General features: G+C 43.0%; 1 protein-coding gene across 1 annotated transcript in view; it reads right to left on the reverse strand.

Moving 5' to 3' along the window:
* The window catches only part of CYTIP (cytohesin 1 interacting protein), a 37970-nt gene extending 31085 nt beyond the window's left edge, over positions 1–6885 (reverse strand). Inside the window, exon 1 of the mRNA XM_073545654.1 lies at positions 6688–6885. Within this exon, the coding sequence (XP_073401755.1) occupies positions 6688–6861 (174 nt within the window). The 5' untranslated portion in view covers positions 6862–6885. The remainder of the gene's footprint in view (positions 1–6687) is intronic.
* Positions 6886–13899: the final 7014 nt, after the last annotated feature.

Raw genomic sequence — 13899 nt, forward strand, 5'->3', positions numbered from 1 at the left:
CCTGAAGCAAGAAAAGGGGAAAACTAACTGCCCCAGAGCAGACCCCAAAGGAATAAACAGCCCCCACACATGTATTGATGGTGAAACAAGATGAAAACACAAACACAGGCAGGAAAATAGACTGAGCAAACGATGGGGCCCAAACTAACTAGAAAGGAGAGGAAAGGAAAGACACTGTCTGCAATCTGCCAAAAACCCTACAAAATAATGTCCAACACTTCTGATAACGAAATTAACCCTGAAGTCACTAGACTTCTCCCACTATATCAGCACTCTGAAATCTTCTGAGACAGAGCAAAAAGAGGCCAATCTAATAAAGGACAAAAAGCAAATTGGCAAATACAGATAAATAAGAGTGGAAATTCAGCACAGGCCCATCCGGGGCTGGCTGACCACACAAAAAACTGAATAGAACAACAAAATCAAGTGTGAACATTAGCAGAGAAACTTAGCCTGAGCTGACTGGAACAGAGCTGAGATCCAAGACCTGAAAAGCAGAAGGAATCCCCAGCACCAGAGTAGGGTGTTGGCTGTCTTAAATCCAATCTGAGATTCCTGAGATTCAATCGTCATCCTCATTATCAGGTGGCAGATCTCTACTGATTAAATCAGCCTCACTACCTCCTGTTACCACCAGAGGGAGCCTGGAAGGAGAACTCAATGAACTCACAACACTACACCTTAGGAGAAGGTGCAGTACCTCTGTGGCGACTGAGCCTCAGGGGCGCCACTTACCCCCCCGTTAAACACAGCACATCTGCGGGCTGCAAGACAACAAAGTAGACAGCAAAGAAACATACAAAAATTTTGTAATGCATAACAAACTTGTCTTATACTAATCTTCCTAGTATAAGAAGTACTCATCTTGAACGTTACAAACAATTCTATCTAAAATTTTTAATTCTAAGTGCAATTCTCAATTCAAAGTGCTATTCTCTGTAACACATTTTCTCTGTTTTCTCTCTTTCTCTAGACACAAGACGCTGACCGCAAATACCTGGTCCGTCCCCTGTCACTTTCAATTCTTTATTCAGATCAGACATTCCTAATTCTTCTATAAAAGCCATTTCTCAGTTACTAATACTCTTATAAAACACATTATCAAATACTTCACAGTAAAACATTCAACAATTATTCTTGTAAGTGCTGGACACTGCTCCCAGCCGAGATTTCTTGCAGTGTCCTTTGAGGTAGACATCATTTTCGAAAAGTGTCCATGCAGAACATTATCTTCGCAAAGTGTCTTTATATGTAAAACCAAGAGAGGGCACCTAAAGAGACGCAACTATTTACAGGTGAAAGTTTTTGGATCACTCCAAGTTCATGATCGCTAGTTCAAAATTGGAAAAAGCGCTGCCACTGCAAAAACTAGGCAACAAAAATGCTACCAGAAAAACATGATAACAAAAAGGCACAACTGGTGCAACAAACCCTCCTGGGTAAAGAGATTTTGGAAATTTTCTAATGCTGAGCCCCTCCTGGGGTTCTGGAAGCTGAACTGGAACTGCTACCAGATTCAAAGTAATCGTTGACAATCTTTAAATACTCTTCCTCCCAAGGTGTCAAACCAGGGATCTTTGGTCTGGGCGGCCAGACTGGAGCTGATGCAAGAGCAGCCTGGTTCCTGGGAGCAGGTACCTGAGCAGTCTGGGTAGCAACGGTGGGTGGAGGGGCAGCAACAGGTGGCTTCGGCTTGTACCTCTCAATAAGCTCTTCTGGAATACGACGTACATTCAGGGCATACCACCCCCTGAGCCCCTCATGCCGGGTGAATGTCACATACTCCCCAGGCTGCAGGTCTCTGTCAGGATGTCCCTTCCTCAGATGTGACTCGACATCCCTCCTGCTGAAGAACAAGTCACTAATTCTCTTGGGGTCCGCAATAAATCCAAAACCTCTCTCCTTGTTCACATTCAGCACTTGCCCCCATCCAGCTGCATCCCGGGGGGCCGTAATGACCTGCACGGGCCCTCTTCTTCCGGGCCAGATCCGGGCCCAGCACAGCCATCTTTTTTTGCTCTCTCTCCCGATATTCCGCTGCAATCTGCCGGATGGTGGCCCGACATCCTGCCCAGCCCTCTTCTTCCTCCCGCTCTTCCCGGGACCGCTCCACACCCACTGGGGCCCGTGGCACCACCGTTCGGGGTCCAGATGTTTCCCCCTGGGGACAGTCATCCCGGTCCCAGACCCGGTCTAGCACAACCTGACCAGCCGCTGCAAAAATACAAGCTAAGTCCAGAAAACCGGAGAGGTTGGTAGCTATCAGATTGCAGACCCCTGATCCTATCTACAACAACTAACAGTAGCCGTGGGGGGTTCCTACGATGCCCTAGACCCCTCGATCACAGCCGGAGAACTAAATAGGCCTAAAGAAAGAAAGGGGAAATCTAAACTGCCCCAGAGCAGACCCCAAAGCAATAGGCAGCCCCCAACATATAATGACGGTGAAGCAAGATGAAAACACTAACACAGATAGAAAGATAGGTTGAGCAAACGATGGGGCCCAAGCTAACTTTAAAGGACAGGATAGAAAAGCTGCTGTCTGCAATCCGTAAAAAACCCTACCAAAAAATGTCCCAACAGTCTGATAGGAAAAACAGGCCCTGAAGTCGCTAGGACTTCAAAAAGACTATATCAGCACTCAGGTAAATTCTGAAGACAGAGCAAAGAGACAAACTGATCAGAGACAAAAATGGAACTCAGCACACCCCCGACCGGAGATGGCTGAACTCCAAAAAGCAAAGGTAAACAAAACAAAACTAATAAGATCAATAGCAGAGCAAAAACTTATCTTTGGGAAGCAGGAATCAGACTGGTCTCCAAGAATCCAGCAGAGAAATCACCAGCGACTCAGAAGGGCGTCGGCTGCCTTATATCCAGTCAGAATTTCCTGTGACCCAGTCATCATCTACCAGATCAGGTGTTTGGTAATCAGCCTCACTACCTTCCTTCACCAGAAGAGGGAGTTCATCAGACATCGACGCTGAAGGGGAAAATGAACTCACAACAGTCTCAGCTCTTGGGTCCTTCGGTACACTCAGCCGCACAGACAGCGTGGAGGTGAAAATCATCGCTGCCGGATGACAGTCCGGTGCAGCGGTAGCAGGTACCGGTGGAGCGGGCACCGCAGGCGTAGGCCCCTCCTGGGCCTGCTGCCGTCTCAGCTGCTCCAAGGCCTCCTGCCTCAGCTGCAGATGGGTGGTCAGTTCAGCAATTTCATCTTCTAGTTGCTGGCGGTTCATTCCGAAGTTAGGGTTAGAGCCGCCAGCCATGGCGCCAGGGAGATCCGTTTCCCCACACTCCGCAGGCCTCCTTCCCTCACTCTCCAAAATGGCATTCTGGCTTTCTTCTTCCTGCCTCGGCCCCCTTCCCGCCACTGACTTCTTCTGCCCCTCCTTCCGGGGGCGGCGTCTTCTTCCAGCGCCTCCATACCAAGTCAGTATATGAACCCCTCGGGGTGTGGGCCATGTATCTGTCACATAGTAATTCAGGCAGGGAAGGCCCAATACTCTTCGCGGCCTTTTCCTAGGACCTCCCATCTCTTCAGGCCCTTCTTCTCTGCACCAGCGGCCATTTCTAATGTCCATTTTACAGTCTATTAAATCAGGTCTTCTGCACATCTTCAAAAGTTCAAAGTCTCAGAAATTTCAGGCGCACAGAACCCGATGGTATCGGGTCTCGTCATCCTGTTCGTCATGCCAAATTGGGTAGCCTACCCAGGGCCGTGGGGTACTCGGTACTGGGCCGATATCAGTGGGATGTGTCACAGCAGCGGTGACCCAGACCGTGGCCCTGGGCGCCCAAGCAATGGCGATATGTTAATGGTGAATAGTTCGTGACGCCACCTGTGGTGTTTAGCAAGCAAGATGTTAAGCCAACGCTGCGTGCAGATCCTCTGGGGCTAATGGTGTGTTGCAGCATAGATGGTGTAGCTCCCCACAGGTGAAGTGGTAACCACAGGGCAGTGTATAGGCGCAGGCGGTGTGAGGATTGTTGGTACCCAGATGTAGAGGTGCTGACGGGGATGGCGCACAAATGAATGGAGGACACCAGAGCTTGTAGTTCCAAAGCTTTACTCACAGTTCGTGGTACACACTGGTGCCTGCTTCCGTGCCGTGTCCTCTGGGGTAGAGACTCAATCAACCTCCCGGGCAAGTCAGGATTCTCCTCTCCAACACTCCTCCAACATGTACCTTCCCTGAACGACTCCTCTATTGCGCCTTGTAGTGTGAAGAGCTCCAGTACTGTGGTACTCTGAAGTTCTCTCCTGTCAGATGTTCCTAACAACTCTCCTTGTACGGCAGACAGCTGTAGCCTACTTCGGGGACTCCCTTTCTCCTCATTCCTGGCTCTCTATACAGATGCAGTTGTGCCCAAAGTCTTGGATGGGAGTAGTGCATTTACAGCCAACTACTCCACCGGTGTCTGCTGCAGAACCATAAGTGTCCATACAACCTCGGGGACCGGGCCCTGGCCTTGCGCTGAGAATCTATAGGCAGTGTTCCTCTTCCAACCCACAACTCCTCTCTGTTCTCCTACTCCTTCATTCTGCGCTGTTCCTTCTCTCTCTTATGGAAGCTTAGGTTGCAGTTCTACGTCTTTCTCCTTCTGTTCCTTTCCCGTGCCAGCTGGCTCAGGTCACTGAGGCAGCTGCAGCACTCCTTCCTTTCTCCCTCTTCTAGGGATCTCCTTCCTCTCGGACCCGTCCTCAGACTCTCCTGACTGACTGTCCAGACTCATCTGTAATTCTAAACTTTCCCACTCTTTTATATCTAACTCCACCCACCTCCCAGCACATCTCGTGTTATGAAGCAAGGGCCCACGAAAGGTGCTCTGCTACCCTCTAAGCATGAAGCTGCAATGTGGTCAGTGCTGAACTATCCTGTGTGTGGGATGCAGGTGTTGGAGTGTGGAAAGGAGTTCCCAACTTACCTAGGTGGTGGGGCACTACACCTTAGGAGAAGGTGCAGTACCTCTGTGGCGACTGAGCCTCAGGGGCGCCACAGATGCATCACTGGGACACGGTGGGGGCAGGCCCAGGAAACCAGGAAACTACAGCAGGGCACAGGGACACCACCGCACAGCCAGAGCAGTGAGTATGTTGCCGTCCCTGCCGGAAGGGGGGAGAGGAACCACATAGGGATGCCAGCATTGGTGTTACAACAGATCTTTAAAAAAGTATTTCTAAAGTCCATTTATGATATGCAAATAAACCCTTTGACTAGTCGAGGGGGCTTTACTTTCCCTAGACTAGACGGTCCACTTAGTATGTTATTATGCCCCTGTGGGCCTGATAACGTGACATACAAAAGATGGCGTCATCGCCAGCTCTACGCAAATCTCATGCACATTTGTTCCCTCACATCATTGAGCCTCTGAAGTCGGATGTACTGTACGTACCACGCATCAGAGAACTCTACACTTGCGGATGATCGGAAGTCTTCTGCACCTCCAGTCATGCGCAGTGCGCCTCTCTGAAGTCGGGACGCGTACACCAGGCTTCAGAGGCTCATTGATGTGAGAGAACAAAGCCACGCACATGCGCAAGATTGTATAGCACTGGCGATGATGCCGGCACTTGTAAGTCATGTTATCACTCCCACGTGGACTTTAGAAATACTTTTTCTAAAGATCTGTTTATGTGTCCAACGTAATAATGGGGCTGGTAGGCAGGGTATAAGGATAAGTAGTCATAGCTGCTGTTCTGAGGCAACGGGGGACCTATCAGATTCACTTCAAGTCTGTCGAGTTCAACCTATAGCCTAACATGTTGATCCAGAGGAAGAAAAAAGGCAAGGATTCTTTACTGCAAGAGCTGTGGAATTTATTACGTTAGAAAGATAGTCTACCTTACATGATGGGCTAAAAAAAAAAGACAGATTTATGGGGCCTTAAACATTAAACTATTGTCAGCAAAACCCATTAACTTTAGTGGTTCTGGCCAACTAATTAATGTTGAATTTTAATATGCCCACTCCCTTGTTCTCAAGGTAATGCCTGACAGCAGCTTCCTTTCTTATTTCGTTTGAGAATACATTCAGGCATGGCCGATCTAAACTCCTGAAAGCATTTCACAGAGCTAAACCCAAAGGGGGAGAAAAATAAACTAAGATTTGCAATTGATAAGCTTGTCTTTAACTTCAAGAGGCTGGAGAAGTTGTACCAAAAATTGCTAGTTAAATTATAATCTGTAATTGCAAAACACCAAAAAGTAATTTTTTTTGCATAATTTTTTTTCCCCATTTTTCACTATAACCACTAAGCACCAACAAAAAGGTTTTCGAAAAATATGTTGTTTTTACTTGTGACAGTGTTGGGCTTTGTATCTTATTGCTGTCATATTGGTTGTCACCAATCTAATGTATTTTCAATTTTTCCGATATGTTCTATATTGGTGAGTTCTCCTTCAATGGAAGTCTTCAAACAGAGGCTGAATAGACATCTGTCTGAGATGGTTTAGTGAATCCTGCATTGAGCAGGGGGTTGGACCAGATGACCCTTGAGGTCCCTTCCAATTCTAATATTCTATGATTCTATATTATCTGAAAAGTTAGATCAATTTTTTGTAATATAAGCCATTCATATTTCTGTTTACAATTCCGTGTATCCTTTTGCTTTCGCTAAAATAGTTTCCCCAACTTCTTTTAAGTTCATGTTCAAAAATAGTTTTTTAGAAGTGACACCTACCTGCTTGTGGCCCCGTGGTAATGTTGCTAAGGCCCCTACCAAACAATGACTCCCTCTACGACCATCCAAGCCGTTATTCCATAATGTTTTGGAAGAAGCTCCAAAACCGCTAAGAACAAGGTTTTCCAGCTGAGATCCACACTTGTCCCGTGTCCGGGGCCTCATCGTAGACATGATGATGGTCTTTCAGCCGATTCCCTTTACAAAAATTTCATATCTGCTTAGAAAATAGAAAATACATTGCCTGCTGCAAATGAGAACGGAAATATAGTGCTTGTGGTTTTCCTATGTAAAACTCGTAAACCTTTTTTTCATACGAGAGGAGCATTTGTGTCTACATTAACCCTTGCATAACAAATTTTTCTTACACATGACGACTGAAGAACATTGACAAAAATGTGTGCACAGGAAGATTGCAAAACAGTTTCTTAAAACTCATTACAAAAAATTATGAAAGAAAGAATAACAAAAAAATCAGATTTTTTCCCACTCTTCTCAAACATTCTCATGGGCTTAATTGGTTCCTAAGGGTCCCTCGATTGGTGAGCATAGCCATGTGCAAGTTTCTGTTAAAGTTAGTTTCTAAGCTAAAGAAATCAAGTCAAATGGAGAACAATGACTCAAGTCAAGAGTCCATTTCATTCTAAGAGTCCCAGAATGATATTTTTGGAGAGGAATATGTGACATTAGAATTTTTTTTCTTTTCAAATTCAACCCTTATCTGAACCAATGTCTTCACATTAGTCCTTGAGTTTGCAATCCTCATTGGTTTTTAACCATTAAAGTGTTCTTTGCTTCCTCAATTTTCTTTAACCTTACCCAGATGATAGGATGTTCTTCCTTTTTTCTTCTATTCACAGATATGTTTTTCGCTCTTCTACCACGTTTCCTCTACCCCTTCACATCCATGCAACTTCTCACCCCCCTAGTCATAGAAGGTGGCACGTTTGTTTCGTCTTTCGGTGGAGCCATCAGATACCATACAGCCACTAAGTTATGTCTGTTCAATGACAACTCAAGTCGTTTATCAGATCTCGACAGAGGAGTTCAGGGGTGTATCTGCCTTGACGCAGAATACTTGAAGTTCACAAAGATATAAACATATAGTTAGTACAGTTGCTAAAAATCATTCGTCCATCAAGTTCAACAGAGGGATGGAAAACGATAAAAGGAAGGGGTATAGGTGCATGATCCAGTCTGTTCTAATGAGCATATGTTTTTCCTCTGATCCAGAATGTCCATTGACTGGATCAACATTCCGAAGAAGAATTTTATACTTGTACAGAAAAATATTAAGATTTGAGAGTCCTCAGTGGTTGATATCTTTTAATGGCTAACTGAAAAGATGATAACAAATTGCAAGCTTTTGTGACTGCTCAGGTCATATATAGCTTCCACAGTGACATTTTAGAAAAAACAACTTATATTTATTTCAGTACTCCCACACTGTCAGCACCGGGTCTCCCAGTGCTCACATGACATTGTTATGCCACGTGAGCCCTGAGGCCAATCAGTAGCCACTAATGGGCTGTTTTGCTCACACTTGAAACTCGGACAATTGGTTGAAGTGTGAGCATTGAGGTCCATTAGCCGTCACCAATTGGATTGGCTGCTATGCTTACATGACATAACAATGTCAAACGAGTACAGAGAGATCCTGTACTGACATTGCTGGAATGGAACTGGTGCAGAAGTTGACTTTTTCAGTTTACTCAGTGGTCTACTGCGTTTAAGAATGGTTTGTTCATAAGGAGGACAGCCCCTTTAATTTTGATGGCCATTCTTAAAGTTGTCCACACACACAAGATAGCTGTGGAGCAAACATTTGTTCATCAGAAAGCTATCTCTCTTGATTACCCCCCCCATCAACGGGGAGAGAAAGGCAAGCTGTTGCCAGACTGCTCCAACAGCGACTTACTGTATGTCCCCTAAAAACAAAAGGACTGGGTGTTGAAATTCCAACTGCCCCATCCTTATCTCTTCCGAAATCATCTGCAATGGCGTCAATGCACAGCAGACATCAACAGACTCGATCGGCTTTGACCTAATGTACAGTACATGCAGGCCTTTATGGTAAGTCATCAATTTTCAAAACTTTGACCTCAGTTCTAACAATAAAACTTAAAATTTATTATAACGCTTGCATATTACAGCAGTACTTCTTCTTTTTAGGCACTATTTGTTTTTAGCAACTACAGATTTTTTAGGAATATCTTAGTAGATTGTGTTTCTCAAGGGAATACAGAAGCTATAGTTGCACCCAATTCCCTGGAGCGTACCTTGACCCCTAAGGTCATTTTGTCCCCTATGAGGAGACCAGTGCTATAAATGAAGTGTGATAGACTGCAGTCCTATTATTGATTTTGCATTGATGGCCAGGAGCCGTCCTTTACACTTCTAAAGAACATTGACCCCAATTAATCATTTGCATTTTTTAATTGACTTTTCTTGTTTCTCTTGTTGATATTTGTTGCCATTTTGGGCACCAAATTCTTCAAAACAGTTGATTTTTTTTTGTGCAAAATGAAATATGCTCCTCTTCAGTCTTTTTACCTTTTTTGCACTTTTTTAAAGTGAAATAAAGTCTCATGAATCATGATACATTACATGTTGCACGCCAGTAGAAAATTAGAGAGGTTTTATACTCCATTAGGGCGCTGGAGTATAATTGCACAAATTATTTGCAACATTTTAAGACTTTGCAAAATAATGAATTATTAATAATTGTCGAACAATGAAATAAAGCCAAGTATAAAAGTCATTATTAGTACTATTTTTACTCCTGAAAAAAGGCGCAGATGATAATAATATTTATGATTTCTGTTATTTATTAGAGGGTTGCTCTCTAAGGTTATCGCTATATCATGATTTGGAATGACCATAAAGACCTGTGACAGCAGCTTTTATTGAAATATAAGTGACGAATACAATCATCTATTAAATCCACAGCGATTACCTGGAACCTGCTTGTACTACAAGTTTTAATCTTGGCAAACGACGCATGTGATTCTGAGTCAGAGTTTCAATAATAAAATGACTTCATTCTCCTGATTAAGATTAAGCATTTTTATTTAATGCATTTTTTTGTGATTGTGGTTGGAATCTTCTGCGATTGGTAAAACATTATCTATTATTCCAAGAACCTGAATGAATTTATATTACTGAAATGCTGAGACTATGGGAACGTTGTGGATGAGTCAGACGCACAGGAAACACAAGAGACTACTTTGTCCTTATAGCAAATTTGAGAAAAATTACTTACTAAAATCAGAAAAACAAATGAAGAAATAGAGCGGTGAACCATAAAGATCATAAAGCTCATTTATTAAAGTTTTCTAAAGAAAACTGGTTTTCGTACTCATAAGAACCAGATCTTATTTAAAGAGAACCTTTGACATCCTATAAATATGATTTTTTATTTTTTTTTTTAACCTGGTGTAAATACCACTGTTCTCCTGAATCCGGCACTGTGTTTCCTTTGTTCCTGCATCTCTGCATTCCTGAGATATGGCCTCCTCTTCCCTCTGTATAAATCTTTTCTTTTTTAACCAACATCATCCCTACTCTGGAACTCTCTACCACAACATATCAGACTCTCACCTACCATCGAAACCTTCAAAAAGAGCCTGAAGACCCACCTCTTCCGACAAGCCTATAACCTGCAGTAACCACCGATCCACCAAACCGCTGCACCAAACCGCTGCATGACCAGCTCTACCCTCGCCTACTGTATTCTCACCCATCCCTTGTACATCGTGAGCCTTCGTGGGCAGGGTCCTCTCTCCTGTACCAGTTATGACTTGTATTGTTTAACATTATTGTACTTGTTTTTATTATGTATACCCCTCCTCACATGTAAAGCGCCATGGAATAAATGGCGCTATAATAATAAATAATAATAATAATAACCAACTGGGCAATGCCTTAAAAAGCTTCTCGTGGAAAAAAAATTGATGACCACACCCACTTGGTAAAAAAAAAGCTGAGATTTACAAACAGGGAAGGAGAAAAATTAAAACATCTGGAGAATCAGGAGCAGGGACGTAACTGGGCTCCACATTTTAAAAAAGACATTGAAAAACTGGAGCAAGTTCAGAGAAGAGCGATAAGGATAGTGAGCGGGCTGCAAAGTATGTCCTACAAGGAACAGTTAAAGGATCTGGGAATGTTTAGCTTGCAAAAAAGAAGGGGATAATTAATAGCTGTCTACAAATATCTGTAGGGCTGTCACAGTGTAGAGAGATCATCATTATTCTCATTTGCACATGGAAACACGAGACGTAATGGAATGAAACTGAAAGGGAGAAGATACAGATTAGATATTAGAAAAAAAACTTTTTGACAGTGAGGGTGATCAATGAATGGAACAGGCTGCCACGAGAGGTGGTGAGTTCTCCTTCAATGGAAGTCTTCAAACAGAGGCTGGACAGACATCTGTCTGAGATGGTTTAGTGAATCCTGCATTGAGCAGGGGGTTGGACACGATGACCCTGGAGGTCCCTTCCATCTCTAGCATTCTATGATTTAACTACTGTGGTATACTGTGCTGGTTGTGTTGTTTAGTTACTCTCATATACCAGGGGTACCCTATGTCATTGTGTGTCGCAACCCATCAAGTCTTCAGCTGCTACGTCTGTAGGTAGAACATTTTAATTTAAATTATCCTCTGTAGTAATTCTTGAAAGTTATACTGATGGGAAAATGCTGAACCTTATGTTCTCTCAGTGCAGCTAAACGCTTTATTAAGTGCCCACACAGGAAGGGTGCAACCGTACAAATTAGTCTATGACAAGATATATTCAGTCCAAAAATGGCACTAGCTTAGCCTAATTAATATTTATCATATATATATTGAATACATTCCCATGGAACGTACTGATTCTTCTTCCAGCGATCCAGAAGGCGAGGGACCTTTAGTGCAATGTTCCATGAAAAAGGAAAAATGTGTAAAAAAATAGTTTGTTTCCAGAAAGGACAAACCCGCCACTATAGTACTACACTTATTAAGTATAGAAGACACAAGTGCGCATGCGCCACTATGCGCGCACACGATCTGCACAGCCAGTATCAGTGAGTATGTGCACACAAGGGGGGCAGAGTTTGCTCTAGGAGTGGTTACTGTTCTTCATGAGCTAGGGCAGTCACCAAGGCACAAATTGAAGTGGCAAACGCTGCACCCAGCTCATCGGCATGGGTGCGTTGAAGTCCCTCATTTGCACATAAATTAAAAGTTATTTTCAGTATCAGGCACAGTGCAAGTATGATTTTTATAAGAGGGAAGCCTATAACTACAGTATATAGTTAATCTAAAACACGTTTTGGGGGTGATAGACTCTCTTTAATTGTTTTCCCGTTGCTGCCTCATTTGGCCCTTTTAGGCCACATACAGTACTCTATATCACGGTGCTCCCTAATTCTGTATTTTAGAATTAATGCTATTGGTGTAATTACTTCTCAAAAATATTGACAGATTGTGCCCCTAAAAATAGTAGAGTCAAACAGATAATAATATCAAACAAGTGTCCAGGCAGCAATAGTGCACTTCACAGAAAAGTTGAGCTCACAAGTTAAAGTGGTCTTGTCAGTACCCTCAAAGAGTAATGGCGTTCCTATACAGTAACATGTCCTCCCTTGTGCCCCCTACAAAGTAATTATGTCCTGATTATGACGCCAGAAAAGTGTTCATGTGTGTCTTCTAGACAGTAATAATGATTCCTTTGTATGCCCTAGAAAGTAATAGTTCCAACTTTTTAACTCCTAGAGAGAAACAATGTACCTTGTATGCCCCTTTAAATGGTAAAATGTCCCCCAGAGTACCCACTTAAAAATTATGTTTTCTGCATGCCCCCTAAAAAGTTTTAATGTTCCTGAGTGCACTCTCAAAAAGTGATAATTCCATAATAAAAAAATAAGTTATGCTAAACTAATTCACCTACAAAAGTTATCAATTTATTGCTGCTCCCCTCACTCCATACCAAAAGTGTAAAGGCCCAATGCCATGATTAATGAATTACCAAAAAGAAACCAATGCATCTAACCATGAACCCCTTAAGACCACAGCAACTGCATCTTCTCCTATGTAGTTAGTAGCCAAATACTGGCAACACCATGTAGTGATGTCATTGAGTCTCTTGCATCGTATCTTAGCAAGAAATATCAGTATCTTCTGAGAACAAAAATACATGGCTTTTCACTCAACCAACCAAAATCTAACTATGCTGATATGGCTCGAAATAATCCAAAACAACAGATAAGTCTAACCTCTATTGTTGGTAAAATATTTGAAGGGTTTCTGAGGGATGTTATTCTGGATTATCTCAATGAGAATAACTGTTTAACTGTTTAACTCCATATCAGCATGCGTTTAGAATCATAGAATCATAGAATCGTAGAGTTGGAAGGGACCTCCTGGGCCATCTGGTCCAACCCCCTGCTCAAAGCAGGATTCGCTAAATCATCCCAGTCAGATGTCTGTCCAGCCTCTGTTTGAAGACTTCCATTGAAAGAGAACTCACCACCTCTCGTGGCAGCCTGTTCCACTCATTGATCACTCTAACTGTCAAAAAGTTTTTTCTAATATCTAATCTGTGTCTCCTCCCATTCAGTTTCATCCGATTGCTTCTAGTCTTTCCTTGTGCAAATGAGAATAAAGTTGATCCTTCTACAATGTTTATGAGGAATCGCTCCTGTCAAACCAATCTAATCAGCTTTTATGAAGAGGTAAGCTATAGACTGGACCAAGGTGAGTCATTGGACGTGGTTTATCTTGATTTTTCCAAAGCGTTTGATGCTGTGCCACACAAGAGGTTGGTACACAAAATGAGAATGCTGGGTCTGGGGTAAAATGTGTGTAAATGGGTAAGTAACTAGCTTACTGATAGAAAACAGAGGGTGGTTATAAATGCTATATTCTCTAACTGGGTCGCTATGACCAGTTGGGACCGCAGGGGTCGGTGTTGGGACCTATTCTCTTCAACATATTTATTAACTATCTAGTAGAAGGTTTACACAGTAAAATATCGATATTTGCAGGTGATACAAAACTATGTAAAGCAGCCAATACAAGAGAAGATAGTATTCTGCTACAGATGGATCTGGATAAGTTGGAACCTTGGGCCAAAAGGTGGCAGATGCAGTTTAGCAATGATAAATGTAAGGTTATACACATGGGAAGAAGGAATCAATATCACTATTACACACTGAACGGGAAAC

This window comes from Dendrobates tinctorius, unplaced genomic scaffold (assembly GCF_039654945.1).
Source record: "Dendrobates tinctorius isolate UK_male_01 unplaced genomic scaffold, ASM3965494v1 ptg000143l, whole genome shotgun sequence".
NCBI lineage: Eukaryota > Metazoa > Chordata > Amphibia > Anura > Dendrobatidae > Dendrobates > Dendrobates tinctorius.